At 35.3% G+C, this 15,012-nt stretch overlaps 2 protein-coding genes across 2 annotated transcripts; both read right to left on the bottom strand.

The window, feature by feature from the left end:
* Positions 1 to 1,038: 1,038 nt before the first annotated feature.
* On the bottom strand, positions 1,039 to 3,537 carry LOC103515370. Its single transcript, XM_026828091.1, has 3 exons — positions 3,268 to 3,537; positions 1,940 to 2,914; positions 1,039 to 1,097 (listed from the first exon to the last, which is right to left on the bottom strand). Exons 1-3 carry the CDS (start codon positions 3,359 to 3,361, stop codon positions 1,039 to 1,041), a joined length of 1,128 nt encoding a protein of 375 aa, XP_026683892.1. The 5' UTR covers positions 3,362 to 3,537.
* Positions 3,538 to 4,709: 1,172 nt separating this feature from the next.
* LOC103515369 (muscle M-line assembly protein unc-89) lies at positions 4,710 to 13,690 on the bottom strand. The gene is made up of 8 exons (XM_008480310.3): positions 11,639 to 13,690; positions 11,227 to 11,398; positions 10,792 to 10,847; positions 9,133 to 9,152; positions 6,865 to 7,036; positions 6,257 to 6,419; positions 5,763 to 5,931; positions 4,710 to 5,432 (listed from the first exon to the last, which is right to left on the bottom strand). Exons 1-8 carry the CDS (start codon positions 13,565 to 13,567, stop codon positions 5,243 to 5,245), a joined length of 2,871 nt encoding a protein of 956 aa, XP_008478532.1. The 5' UTR covers positions 13,568 to 13,690; the 3' UTR covers positions 4,710 to 5,242.
* Between the last annotated feature and the right edge of the window lie 1,322 nt (positions 13,691 to 15,012).

The raw sequence follows: 15,012 nt of genomic DNA, 5'->3' as shown, positions 1-15,012 counted from the left end.
TAAAAAAAATAATCCGCTCATATCATGAAATTAATAAAATTTTAGAATAGCAAGTAAGAAGCTTTAGAATTGTTGAGAGAAAGTCAAGTTAGAATGAGAAAACTTGAAGAAATCTTGATGTGCCCATTATCAAATTCCATTTAATGTATAATAAAATCCAAAATTAAATGATTTAAATTTGGAATTCTTAAATTAAAATTAAGGGAGAATAGTCACAAAGCATAACTCCCTTCACGTGCTTTTAAAAAATATACCAAGGTGTTCTTAAAACTTACAGCAAAACAAACGAGTTCATGGTTCCTGAGTAAAATCGTGTTTGGCCATATAGCTTTTGAGTTCTTGGCTACTTGAACAGCAAGCGAGTTAGCTTATGATTGTGAATACCTATAATGGTCTTCTATATTTAGTTTAATCGATAGACAATTTAAAGAGGTAGAACATTCTAATATACGTAAAAGTTGCAATATACGACGTTCCTAATGGGCGTAATATACAAACAACACATTTACTAACAAAGATAATTTTTGTTCAATTATACAAAATAATAAACTAAAAACAGCAAGTTTCTCGTCACTAAAGCCATAATTAAAAATTGAAAATGATATTATTTAAGGCGTTTTTTGTTTAATTTTTGTACTATAAAATAAAATATTTTAATATAATATATTGCTGAATTCAAAAATTTGATAGTATGATTTCGTTACTAACTTCTTCAACATGATTACTTGAAAAAAAAAAAAAAATCATTCAGTAGTACAAGTACTACGTACCTAAACATCGATACTCGATACTAAAAGTATCGACAAACGCCACCAATAGTTTTTGCCACCAATAGCCTTTGCTATTTTGTATTGTGAAAATAACGATATCAGATTTAGAAATTGTTGCTTTATCCTGATTTGGACTGTTTCCAATACTTTCACATTTGTACCAAAGAATATTTTATTTTATAACTATTGTAAATACAATAACTAGGTAAGGTTCACTTATTTTCCCTTTCTCCTCCGGAAAATTACAAATTTACACACAATAACAAATTTAGAAGAGAGTAAGCTCTGGTTCACATAAGCAAGTGTTTTTCTGTAGTTCAAACTGAGCTTGTGAAAAATAAGGGAAAAAAATGTTTTTTGAATATAGGTGGTTAAACAGATACCGATAATTCTACAGAGAAAATTAAGCACAAACTTTTTTTAAGCATTATTTGATGTAGGTAAGTTATGAAGATAAATTAAACAAAGAAATATATCCACTAAAAATATAAAACACTTGTCGAATGAATATTGTTGTAATCTACGAGCACATTTGTCAGTATACAAGTCGCGCTCAACACTTTCCATGTGAACCAGACCTAGTAAGTTTCTGAAAATTCTGGTTAAAATATAAAAAGAAATAATTTAAATCTCAACAAAAGAGATTTGAAAATCAAAAAAGCTTTATTATAAACAACTGTGGTAATACCTTTGGATTTTGAACTTTTCCATTATTCCGAATCAAAAGAAAATAATGAAAAATAAACGAAAACAAGAAAATGTCAAAGAAAAGAATAAATTAACAATAAATTTAATAACATGAAAACGAACAGCTAGAGCTCTCTCAACTAATAATTTATAAATAAAAAGAACAAAAATTCTTAGTGATTAGTTAACTACAATATATATTTTAAATTAATTTTATTCAATGCCTAATGTTCTGTGAAACGACACGTAAGACACTACATGAGACAAGCGATACAGATCCCAAGAATGAAACGATTCTAGAATAGCACTAAATATTAAGTGCTACCTATAAGGCATCCACTCGTAAAATTTTGTAGCCAAAACCAAATGTCAGCCCAAAAGCGATCACCTTAGGGCTGATTGAGGGCTGACGAAAAAGGCCGACCCCGTCTGTACACGGGAAAAGGCGAAGAAAAATAAAGCAATGTACTTAGGAAACTTACCAGGTGAAGCTTTGTAGTGTTTCTTTATCAACTGCAACTGTTGCTGAGGTTTTGAAGGACTTGAATTCCTGGCTTTCTGTTTCTTTGCCTCCCCTTTGTCATTGACCAAGCTGGTAGCATTGCACTTCTTAGTTTCTAATGAGAGCGGTTGTGTGCTGTTCAGAGAGCTCGTTATCTTCCCTTTCTCAACAGTGTTACTAGGTAGTGATGTGCTTTGTTGTCTCTCTTCCTTGTTTTCCAACGATTTCTTCTGTTTGAGATTGTTCTTAGGTTTGTGAGTTTTCAGAAGTTCAGATCGTTCAATCTCATTGGTGTGCGAGGTTAGGATATTATTGTGCTTGGTTTCCAGTCTGGTAAAGTCCTGAGGCAATGCTTTCTTCACACTGTTTCCTGTACATTCTCCATTGAGTTTCCCGTGAACAGGTTTCAGTAGGAGTTGTGAGGTAGGAATGACAGGTCTCTGAGTTTCTGACTTGAGAGTATCTACTGCAGGGAGACAATTCTCATCACGGAGTGGTGACGTCACAGCAACTTTCTTCAATGCTGAGCGATCCATGATTGGATGTTGCTTACGCTTTCGACTCTGCTTCACGTCTGTCACTTCCTTGTGAAACTCTGTGCCTGCTGAGTTTCCTGAGCTTTCACACTTGGGAACGCTCAGTTTCATCTTATCATCATTAGTGACTTGCATGGATTCACTGATTAGCTTGCTGGTGGTGAGGAGGCCGTTATCAGGGTTGCGTGCTGTGATCAGAGCAGGGGAAGGAGGTGGTGGCATGCCTGTACTGCCACGGGCTGGGCTAGGGGGACCCAGATTCCCAGAGAGCTCGAGGGATAGAGCCAACATAACAGGAGGAAGGGGAGCCTGGGATTGGGCGGGTTTAGAAAACCCCTTACCATTAACAGTAAGGGGCCCAATATGGACGTTTTTTGGACACGACTGCATTGGACACGGGCAATTTTGGTAGCTCGAATCTATAAAATAAATAGAACCAAACTTATAGCACAACAATGTCTTCACAAACAAATAAATTTACATGGCTGTAATTTCAGATCTCTAGATTAACAGTAAGGGGCCCAATATGGACGTTTTTTGGACACGACTGCATTGGACACGGGCAATTTTGGTAGCTCGAATCTATAAAATAAAAAGAACCAAACTTATAGCACAACAATGTCTTCAGAAACAAATTAATTTACATGGCTGTAATTTCAGATCTCTAGGATTTTAACTTCTTAGGAAATTTGAGTACCACTCAGGATAGACATTGTTCTATGTAAACCATATCCATGAAACACGTAGGTACTTGGATGAATACTGAACTTACCTATAGTTCCTAATCTGGAGTTGACCGTCTGAGGGTGAGAATAGCAGGAGGAGGGCGAGGCATTGTGCGAGTAGGTAGGGGCAGGAGGGTACATGTACAGTGAAGGGGGAGAAGGACCCTGATAGTAACTATGTGACGGGGGCGGAGGAGGTATATAGTTGGGATAGTAGTTGGAAGGCGCAGGATGACCGACGTCCTTCGGGTTGAGATAGTAACGAGGTGTAGAGTAAGGCAAGGGCTGAGGTTGATAGTAAGGAGGGTATTGACTATGGTGTTTCCACTCGAGTTACAACTCGAGTTGGAAAATAATCGAGTAGAAAATAATCGAGTTGAAAAATCTCACTCGAGTCCCATCACTAACCTATGCTGAAACATGTATTTAGAAAAAGTAATTGGGAAATCAAAGGCATTAAATTCAATCTTATATCACGTGAATGGTTTTCATTTCCCCTAATGCAAATATTATGAAACCAAAATAGTAATGCAACTCAAAGCAAATAAAAATGAAATCCTCATAACTTAGTAATAAGAACTCGAAATTCGAATAGCATAATCAAAATTTATCATATCGAGAATAAAAGTTCAAAATTACATTATATGATCCCTATTCTTATAATATGAAATTATTTCTTCAATAAATGTGAAAACAGTGAAACCTGGAACGGCTACTTTTGAGAAAACGAAGAAAGAACAATTTTCGATGAGCAGTTTAAGGAGATCAGTAAGCACCGGGTTTTGTAAACAGGTAAAGTTTTCACTAGTATCATGTAGTACCTATTCTGAAGTGACGCCATGCAAGTTATCACTATAAGAAGAGCGGATATATAAAGTGACTGCCGAAGTTTGCTTTTTATAATTAAAACTGCATTCTTATTCACACTCGTCTGTTTTCCAAAAGCAGAAGATAGTTTTTTACCTCATTTTCTAGACAGAAGTGGATGTATTAGAATTATTACTATTTTAAATTCACATTTGAAACGCCTTATTGTCCAAAACTAATAGAGAGTAAAGAAAGTGCAAGACTTGCTACAAAACAAATAATGCTAGCAGCCGGGATTTTTTTTATATGGGTAAGTGAAACAGAAAATCCAGCATATGTAAAATGAGACACAAAACTTTTGAAAACTGCAAACATAACTCAATATAACTAAACCTTTAAACTTAATAATTATAAATATCAAAATAATAAATACAAAAATTGTTTACAAAAATAAAACTTAATCGTTTATAAAGTTCCTCTCTAATGGCAGGAAGATTATAGAGCTCTAGGATTTCAAATCTCTAGCCTGCTGTGCCACTATGGACTGACACTTTTGCGGGATTTTTTTTTTTTAGCTTTTTAGAATAATAAATTACAATTTTCGAAACTCATAATAATGCCACGACAAAACAACTACAGTTATAGTTAAACACGTAAGATTTATTGAAATAAATAAAATGTCTTTTTCTTCTTTTTATCTTAGAATAAACCTATGTTTTCTAAAAGCCAGAGATTTGTCTTTTTCTCGAATAAGTACGAAATAAAATAATAAATTAAACGAGTATTTTTGTTCAATAAAAATGAACTGAAAAATTTTGCTCTTTTTAAATCCTCTTTCCTATACTTACTGGTACAATTATATTCAAGAATATATTTTGTCATAAAAAAGTAAACCAGAGACACCTCCAGAGAGGCACCAGAAAATAATTTATATATCTCTAAGTCTGTATAACATTTAGGGACTAATTCCAAAATAAGGACTTTTAAACACAAGGGGTACTTCAAATACTTGTCCAAATACTCTAATATTTTCAAAAGTTTGACTTACTGATATAAAGTTCCTCTCTAATGGCAGGAAGATTATAGAGCTCTAGGATTTCAAATCTCTAGCCTGCTGTGCCACTATGGACTGACACTTTTGCGGGATCTCTCGGACGCCTTCTTCAGCGGAACTTTCAAATAAATGTTGGACAGTTGCTTACCTTTCACTCTATGTCAGCAAGGATTCTTGAGGAGTCTCTTGGTTCGGAAGTCGTAGACTTTGTGACAGTAGAACACGCGATCTGGAGACACTTGGCCAGGAGGTTGCCTTAGTAATCGCTCGTACTGGCCTTCTCCTAAAGGCGGAACTATGATTTTGAAGTTCACAACGTTGTCTTCAATCGAGCGCATTTTCTTCCGATACCTGAGTTGAAAAAAGAGAAGATTTAATATTAATAATTTAATATGAAAAGAAATAATGATGAAAATTTAAATTGTTCTTTTTCGTCAGTATATTCAGGACCCACAATCAAGTTTTGCTGGTTTACTTTATTGAAATAATATTGCGTACATGATCAATCAAATACTCCTAATAATCTAGCATAAAGGCATAACCCCAACAGTTAAGGTTATGCTTACATGTAGTCCTGCACATTTAAGGTTCTCGAGATCTATTAAGATACCAGGAAAGAGGGGAGGCGGGCGCTCTAAAGCGAGTAAATAGAAACCAAGTTGAATATTTCTTTGTACTCACCTGCAGTATTCCCTGTATGTCAACACGTAGCACTTATCTTCGATACAAGCGACACTGTTAATATCTCGATGTCTGGAAGCGAATATTTCGTCCTTGTTATCGCGATAGGAAGTGCCTTGCTCAGTGTGCTCCGGTCTGTAGTACCACAATAGAGATACCATCATCTCACCTGGAAATGATAAATGAGTCACTGAGTAATGCTGCCAATACAAAACTCTAGGGAGATGTGCATTTAATTACAAATAGAGAAATTGACTGCAATTTATTTTAACACCAAGCATTTGAGGAAAAGTCTAATGAAAAAAATCAAGGAAATTATTAACACTAGTTGTATTTAAATCGTTTACAAAAAGCTACTACATTCCGCCCAGCAACAATATTATTTTAAAATCGCCATAAAATACAAAAGCATTAAGGGTTTTACGCCAGTTAAGGGTTTTCAGGAAATGGTGTTTTCGCAATAATCCTTGTAAGATAATGAAGTATTTTATTACCATCTTCAGGGTTTTCCCACAGAGCTCCAACTTTGGCTATGAAAGGTAAGTCCTTCTTGCGGGTTCCTGACTTGAGTAGAATGCAGTCCCTGGGTTGAATAATGTCTCCTTGAATATGGCGCATGGCCGGGTAGCAGTTCCTTACAACCGGATGCTCGTCACTCTGAAAAACGCATCACGAAATAGATTATTTCATCGTTCTCTGTGATGGATTTTAAAGGGATTAATATTATTCCATGGGAAGATGAGGCACACCTGGAGTTTTAGTTTTAATTTTTAAATAAAAATTAAAACTTAAACTACGTAAAGTAATTTTTATTTAAAAAATATAGTTATTGGTTAGTATTATTGATGTAAATAAAGGAGGATTTTTTAGCCTGTTGGCATAATAGGCCTTTTTTTGTCTTGATCGGCAGTATAAATAAAGGTATGGAAAGATAAAATATTAAGCCATTTAATCCTAAAAGGAAACTAACAGTTGAAGTCCCGTATTTAAAATAGTAGGGATCTAGGGATCTACTCAACAGTTGAAGTCCCATATTTAAAATAGTATAGGCATCTACTTAACAGTTTAGGTCCCGTATTTACAATTGTAGGCATCTACTTACAGATAAAAACACAGAGGCTTCATAGGGAGTGCCTTCCCATGACCAGCCATTGGACCACTTGAGATTTTTAATTGCCCATGAGTTCGGTGAAAGCTTGCTGGATTCAACTGGAAAAGACAGGAAATGTTTGGTGAATGAGGTATATTGGTCTAATATTTTATGTACCCATATGCTTGGATATACAGTTATACACATTACACATACCAACTTTGTATCGATTTTATTATTATCATTATTATTATTGGGGACCGTTGTGATATTGACTAGATTGTGTTCAAGGTACCTACAATATTTGTCAACCAAAAAGTGGAAGCAGCTGTTCTATCCCATCCTGAAAATGAATAGGGAAGAAATTAATTTAGGAAATAGAGATGTGCAGAAAATCTTGGATTCAGTAAAAATAACTGTTTCTACAAATCTTTTTTCCCCCTTAATGAGAAAATCTATTAAATAGGTTGAAAATAATTTATTCAAGTACCTACCTACCAAGTTAAATAATTAATTCACACAAACTGAAAAAGAGACCAAAAGCAATAGCAAATCAAACTAATCCTAGATTTGGTACTGTAACAAGTGGTCAGACTTTCTGATTCAGATTAGAACTAATGTGCGCAGGTGTGATTCACTGATTATAAAGTAGGTATGCACCCAATCTGTTCAAATTTGATATTGGGCTTCTAAAAATAATACCTAGTATATTATTGATATATTTGGTCTGATATAGGCAGGTGCTTGATTTAAGAGTGATTCATACAATGCTATTTATATAGGTAAATCTTATATTATAAAATCAAGATCCATTCACACACTGATCACTCCATCTCAAGAACCACAACACCTAGAAAGCTGAAATTTGGTACGAATATTCCTTTTATGGTCTAGGTGTGCAATAAGAAAGGATTTTGTGAAAACCTAAACCAAACCTGAGATATGATCAATTTTTGATCGCTAAAATCTCCATAAGAAATACACAGAGGTCAGAGACTTTGGGAGAGAAATGTTCCACTCTTGACCAACATTTTGAGTTTCATTTATGTTTTTAGTTTGATAACTAGGTATGCTGCTAATAGGAAGCGCACAGTGCAACTGTATTTTTCGGATTTTGTGAAAACCTAAACCGATCCTGAGATATGATCAATTTTTGATCGCTAAAATCTCCATAAGAAATACACAGAGTGCAGAGACCGCGTCGAGAGAAATGTTCCACTCTTGACCAACATTTTGAGTTTCATTTATGTTTTTAGTTTGATAACTATGCTGCTAATAGGAAGTGCACAGTGTGACTGTATTTTTTAATCATCTTTTCGTTACTTTTTTTTTGGAATACATAAATCATTACGAATACTGAATACCATCGGCATAAAAAAAAAGTATCATTGTGGGAGGAAGCACTGTGCAATGTACCTTCCTCCTTTAAAGATATTCTACCGTTGAACCTTTGACACGTTTGGCAACGTAGCCTACTTTTTAGATGAATCCTTGCTGCCATATTCAAATGGATAAGGTATAGGTAGATAATAATTAAAATTCATTGACTCGTATTGATTAAAAATGTAATTGGGTGAAAAACTTTTTTGGTATATCTCTGTTACAATAAAAACAAATAATGTAAAGAAACTATCTAATGAATCATGAGTTTTCCACCCTACCTAAACACCTACTGCAAGATTATGAGAGAGAACTTTATATCTGAAAATTACCTACTAAAGCAAACAATTAATACACAAAATATTTGACAAATAGCTGACTGAGCTGATGGATCAAAATCTTGACCATATTTGTCATTTAAGATAGCTCTTTGAAGTCAGAGAAGTTCACAACTTGATAGGTAGGTAAGTTTAACAAATTAAATAAATTAATTTGGTTGTAAGTCCCCATACACTTGTAAAAAGTTCAGTGTTGTTTATGTTAGGTATTATATTTGAATACTAATCATGTAATGGTCTGCACTACAATCTCGGTTGAAACTTGGTTCAAGTTAATAAAAAAAAGGGTGGTCCTACCCATTAGTGGACAGATTTAATTTGACGGCAAAGCATAGCAAAATTTAAAGTCCAAGAGTGAAACAAGGCCTTCAAAAGATCTTCTACATTGTTTAAAATTTACAATAGGTGTGAAAATAAGACCAAGATCAATAATGTATCCCAAGGTCTATGTAGAACTCTACAGGATAAATATATAAATGTTCACATGGACATCAGTGTCTGTATCCCAAATTTGTTTATGGAAAGTCAAATTATTCATTTATCATGGGTACTGCTTACTTACCCTTGTGGTAAATGGTTATACTGGAGAAACGGGGAGTAGAAACAAGGAGTAAAGCAAAACATAAATAAAATACTGTTACATTTGCTTTTTAAAATAAATTAAATAGCCCATGAACATTTTTAATAAATACAATTTCTTTACCTTTTACTAGAGGATTCCTTCAGGCTGTCTATGCAACATTTCAAATTCTTTTAAAACGTATGGCGAAACATTTTGTGAGTTTTTTGAGAAAATCATCAATTGAAGATGAACATAGAGAAGTGATAAAAGCAATATCAAATCACACTTATTTTTCAGAGACAAATTACCTACAACAAAAATTCTCACACTAATAGTACAAGTAATAGAAAAGCAAGAATGTAAACTCTTTAACTTCAAGTGAAAATTAAGTTAACATTATCCACTGTCAAAATATTGGTTTTTAAATCAAGAAAGTTGAAACTTTCTTGATAATCACAAAACTTGAAAACTATTTTTATTTTTTATCATGAAGTGTAGAATGTCTTGAAACGAGAGCTTCAGTTGAAACTTTCTTGATAATCACAAAACTTGAAAACTATTTTTATTTTTTATCATGAAGTGTAGAATGTCTTGAAACGAGAGCTTCAACTTCAACACAACTTCAGCTTTTTTTTACCCAAGAGAGAGAAGCCACAGAGATAACAAACATGAAATTTCTCTGTGGTCTTCACTTTTTCCCCGTTTTTTCCCACAAGGAGGGACCATTTTTATAACAAGGCAACGTTGCTTTTTTTTGTTTCTTCTGTATAGGTAATCATTTTTAAATTATTTATTTACCTTAAAGTACGTACCTTTTTATTGAAGGACCACTTTCCCATTCAATGGAGCAGTTGCAAATGGGTAAAAATGGAGGAGTTGCAAATGGGTAAAAATTATAAATAAATGGCCGATTCCTATGTAAAAAGTTGGGAAAAATCCAAATCTGAGGTCAAAACTCATAAATAAATGGTCGATTCCTATGTAAAAAGTTGGGAAAAATCCAAATCTGAGGTCAAAACTCCGAAAAAATAACTGTAAACGATCGAAAATTCAATTTTTATTTTCCGTTCTAATGAGATGTGTGACGTCAGACTTAACGCAGTTGCTATTTTCGTCCGCTAGGTGGTGCCAGTATGCAAGCGCGCTAGCGGAGGAGCAGAAAGAACTGCGCAGAAACATATGCGCACAAACACGTTAATGCGTTGCCTGCGAGGGAGCTTTGCTCGGGACATTTGATGTGACGTCATCGCCTACGGGAGCGTATGCCGTGACGTCAAAGTTCACGATTTACCGGCATTTTTTTTAATCTATCTATCTCGGGATCTAGAAGTCGGAGAAGAAAAAGAAAAATTCAGTTCTTCCTTCTTTTTCCTGCTCTATGACTTTGAAACATCACCCAAGTAAGCGCAACTGATTTATTGTTTTTTTTTTTTTTATATATACCTGGTCGTTCTTTTCAATAGACAGAATCGGTTTCGATATTCTTCGCCACACGCCATGCCTGTCTGATGTCTTCGGTGTAGAAATAACCTGCCAGACCACGCCTGGTCATGTTGGCAATTGCCACGCCTTCCTCTTCTGTTTTGAATCTGGAGGGAAAATCAATGGAGTTCAAATTATATAATCGCATAACCTAGAGTGCGGCCACAACTTAGTCTAGGGCTGGGAGGGAAGGGGAGCTTGTGAGATAAGAGGTCCGGCTGGCTGATAGTAATCTGAAAACACAAACCAAAATAAATTAGAAAAATAAATCAATACATTTTTTCATAACAAGCCAAGACAGATTCTCAGAAAATATAGGTAGGCACATACATACTACCTACCCTACAACCATGGTTCCGAACATGATAATACAAGATTAAGGCACTGACTCATTCATTAAAACCTAGACTTTGTCTCATAAAGTTTCTACGAGACAAAGTAGATCAGGCAGTGTATTGTCTTTTCCTTTTAATAATAATCTAATTAAATACAATCTCATTTCTACTTCCCTTGAAAGCGAGAAAGTGCAGGTTTTCAGAGGAGCGGATAGTATCTTATTGAAAAGAAACTAACATGGGAATAGTGTTTAGTTTTGTAACAGAATTAGCTCACCATGGTGTCTATACGACTGAAGGCCGGGAGGTGCCGTGAAAGCACTCGAGGTATAGGGTGGTCGCTGTACAGATTCTGTGCTCACTATACCAGGTGGTGTCATACTGGAGAGAGCACTGAGCGGCGTGTACGAGTTACAGGGTGTGCTAGAGTCTGTGAGCTGAGGTAGAGGCTGAAATGGACAAACACGCTCAATTCACACAAGAGAAAGATGAAAATAAATGCATCTCTTTAAAACCTTTCATCTTCAAGTGAGTGTTTGATAATTTTATTGGCACACATCCCCAAAATATGTAAAAGAAAAATTCTGGATTTTTTTCTACTGAAAAATGGTTCTAACCTCAGTTAGGTTTAGCAGAAAAATGAAATGTCCCTCTGTGAACTTAAAGGCAGATAAAGTAATAATACTTACTGGTGGCTGATTGTCAGCATGCAACACTGCCTCAGTAGCCAAAGTGGTTGCTTCCGTCTGAGTGTGACTTGTAGTGGAAGATATACAATAGTGCATCCCATTGATACTGCAAACCCTCTCGTGAGTAGACCGTGTCGATCTATTCACAGTAATAGTCACATCTGTGTCTTGATGTTCCACAATCACTGATAGTTTATTCTTCTTACTCTTTCGCTTTCCAAGAACCAATTCCGTGCATTCCTCCTCATCCTCTTCTTCCTTCTCTTTGCGTTGTTTCTTTTTTGTTTCCTTCTGTTTCATAACACCTTCTTGTGTTTTCACTATGACTGTGCGTTTCTCTGACGAGTAACTTGCAGCAAGGATAGCAGAAGCATTCAAACTAGCCATCCTCTTCCTTACAACCATATCCTTCAGATCCATCTTGATCTCAGTTGCTCGCTTTCGCCGCTTTGCTTTTGGCTTTGGTTCTTCATCGTTAGAAGCACTAGTATCCAGTTCTTTGATAGTGACAGCGGTGGGTTGGACTATTTCAATCTTCTCTTCTTTCCTCTCTTCAATGTGATGATCCATCATTTCATGATGGCTAGACTCATCAGAGCTAGAGCTGGAGGCAGAGGAGGAGTCTAACATTTCCCAGTGATGTCCAATACTACGTAGTCCTGGTGCAGATCTATGAGAGCGTGATACAATGATAGCTGTCTCCGAGTTGACAGAATTGACACGGTTGATGGAAGTGGAAGTTGTCTTAATGCAGTTGACATCATTCTCATAGAGACAATGAACCTTTGCCAAGGCATTCAGTGATGCTACACGTTGCTTTTTCGGTCTGTTCATAATGACTTTCTTCTTGCACTCGACTATTTTCCTACCTGTGTGTAGTACAATCTGATTGTTGTCATTAGGTTCTAGGTCAGGTACGGATTTCTTTCGTCCTCTGCCTCGTTTCACAGGTACAAGTGCAAGTTTATCTTTATCATCCACTTTGGACTTTTCTGTTTTCTTTACGTCACCTTTCTCCTTCTTGGTCTTTTTTGGAACATCCTGTTTTTCAGCTTTCGGTTTCCGTTGTGTTTTTGGTTTTGCAGAATCAACATTGTTGTTTTGTTCAGTTTTATCACTTTTCACTTTTTTTGGTGTTTTGTCTTTTTTCTTTGGTGATGCAGCCTTTGGCTTTGCTTCATTTAAACTTAATAATTTAGGGACTGCCATATTTTTTATGTTGCTTTTAGATGGCTTCTCTAGTTTTTTAACTATCACAACATTATTTACATTTGCATTGTTTCCTTTGGTTGAAGTTTTATGTACAGGTTTAAGTTTTTTATTGACATTTACAGTAATATTTTTACTTTGTTTTTTAGACTGACTGGGTTTCTTTGGTTCTGGTTTCTTGTTTACACTATTATGTACAGCAAAGGCAGGTTCCTTATTATTTTTGCTCTCTGCTGGTTTCTTCTTAGGTTGGGTTAGTTTTTTAGTTTTAGGTACTTTAGCAACAGGCAGACAGTTGTCTGGTTTTGTCTTATTTTTTCCAACATTTGTCTGGTTATTATTCTGCTTGCTAACCTTCTTACTAAACTTTGTCACACTCGGGACTGGTTTTTCTGTCTTCAATTTGGGTTTTTCGGATTTTTCTTTTTTCGGTTTGAATTTAGTAGGAGTTGCAACAGTTGATTTCAGAGTTTCATCTTTCTTCTTGGAGACTTTCTCTATTTTATTTGTTTTCATAATACAAAAGTTCAGAGTGTCTCCAAGTTTTGAAGATATTGCATTTGACAATTTCGTAGCACTTTTCTTGGACAGAGACTTTACAGGTTTTGTCTTTTTCTTGTCTTCCAAAAGCATCAAGGCTACAGGGATGATTGGCTTCAACTTTCCTTTTCCTAAGTTTTTATTCAATGTTTTAGAGTTGACAGGTTTTGCTTGTACCATTATTTTCAATCCTTAGAACACAAGAATAATTTCTTTAGATAGTGCCATTGTGATATTGACTAGATTGTGTTCAAGGTACCTACAATATTTGTCAACCAAAAAGTGGAAGCAGCTGTTCTATCCCATCCTGAAAATAAGAAAATGAATAGGGAAGAAATTAATTTCTAAATAAAAAATTCGAATTTCCCGCCAACTTTACACGCAAAAAGTCCGACGATGTCCTACGATGGCCCTGTTCATAACCACGGCCTCAACACAACTTCAGCTTTTTTTTTTACCCAAGAGAGAGAAGCCACAGAGATAACATGAAATTTCTCTGTGGTCTTCACTTTTTCCCCGTTTTTTCCCACAAGGAGGGACCATTTTTATAACAAGGCAACGGGGGATATTAGAATCATATTTTATCAACATAAAATATAGTAATATTCTATCATAAATATATATACTAGTTTTAAATCATTTTTACTTTCTATTACTACAGTATAGCGGAGCTATACTAGTAATGAAAGTATTGCAATCGGTCCAAATTTTCAAAATCGGGAAATGGTTGGAAATATCCGTTTTGGGATCCCCTGATGTCAAAAAAGTGATTTTTAGCCCATGGTCTGTACGTATGTATGTACGTACGTATGTATGTATGTATGTGTGTACCACAGGTGAGGAGGTACTTTTCAAAACCTCACATGTCACATTTTTTCGAAATTGAGATTATTGTTGAAAAATGGCCGCGATAACAATCTGAATTGGTTTAAAAAAAAAATCAACAAAACACCATTTTTCCCGTTACATTCTTTGGTCAAAAATGCGAGTTTTTTCGTATAGCGGAGCTATACTAGTAATGAAAGTATTGCAATCGGTCCAAATTTTCAAAATCGGGAAATGATTGGAAATATCCGTTTTGGGACCCCCTGATGTCAAAAAAGTGATTTTTAGCCCATGGTCTGTACGTATGTATGTACGTACGTATGTATGTATGTATGTGTGTACCACAGGTGAGGAGGTACTTTTCAAAACCTCACATGTCACATTTTTTCGAAATTGAGATTATTGTTGAAAAATGGCCGCGATAACAATCTGAATTGGTTTAAAAAAAAAATCAACAAAACACCATTTTTCCCGTTACATTCTTTGGTCAAAAATGCGAGTTTTTTCCAAAACCCCACAGATCCACTCCTAGGTACGCACCATATACTCACATGTCCATTTGAACCAATCAGAGCTATTATTTGAAGTCACGTGATTCGATTTGTTTACATCAGATTTTTCTTATCAAACTTCATCAATTTTTTGAGCTTTTTTCGTCAGTCTGTGTCTAATTACAAAGTTCCAAGTTTATCCTGATGGGATAATGTTCGTTCTCGGAACGAAAACTGGCTTTCTCCTATCCTGTCTTCCTTCTCTCTTCGATTTCGGGACGATAAGACCATAGCAGTTACAGTTCCCTC

Source organism: Diaphorina citri, unplaced genomic scaffold (genome assembly GCF_000475195.1).
Source record: "Diaphorina citri unplaced genomic scaffold, Diaci psyllid genome assembly version 1.1 scaffold1327, whole genome shotgun sequence".
In the NCBI taxonomy this organism is placed as follows: domain Eukaryota; kingdom Metazoa; phylum Arthropoda; class Insecta; order Hemiptera; family Psyllidae; genus Diaphorina; species Diaphorina citri.
This window is presented reverse-complemented; position numbering and strand designations above follow the sequence as displayed.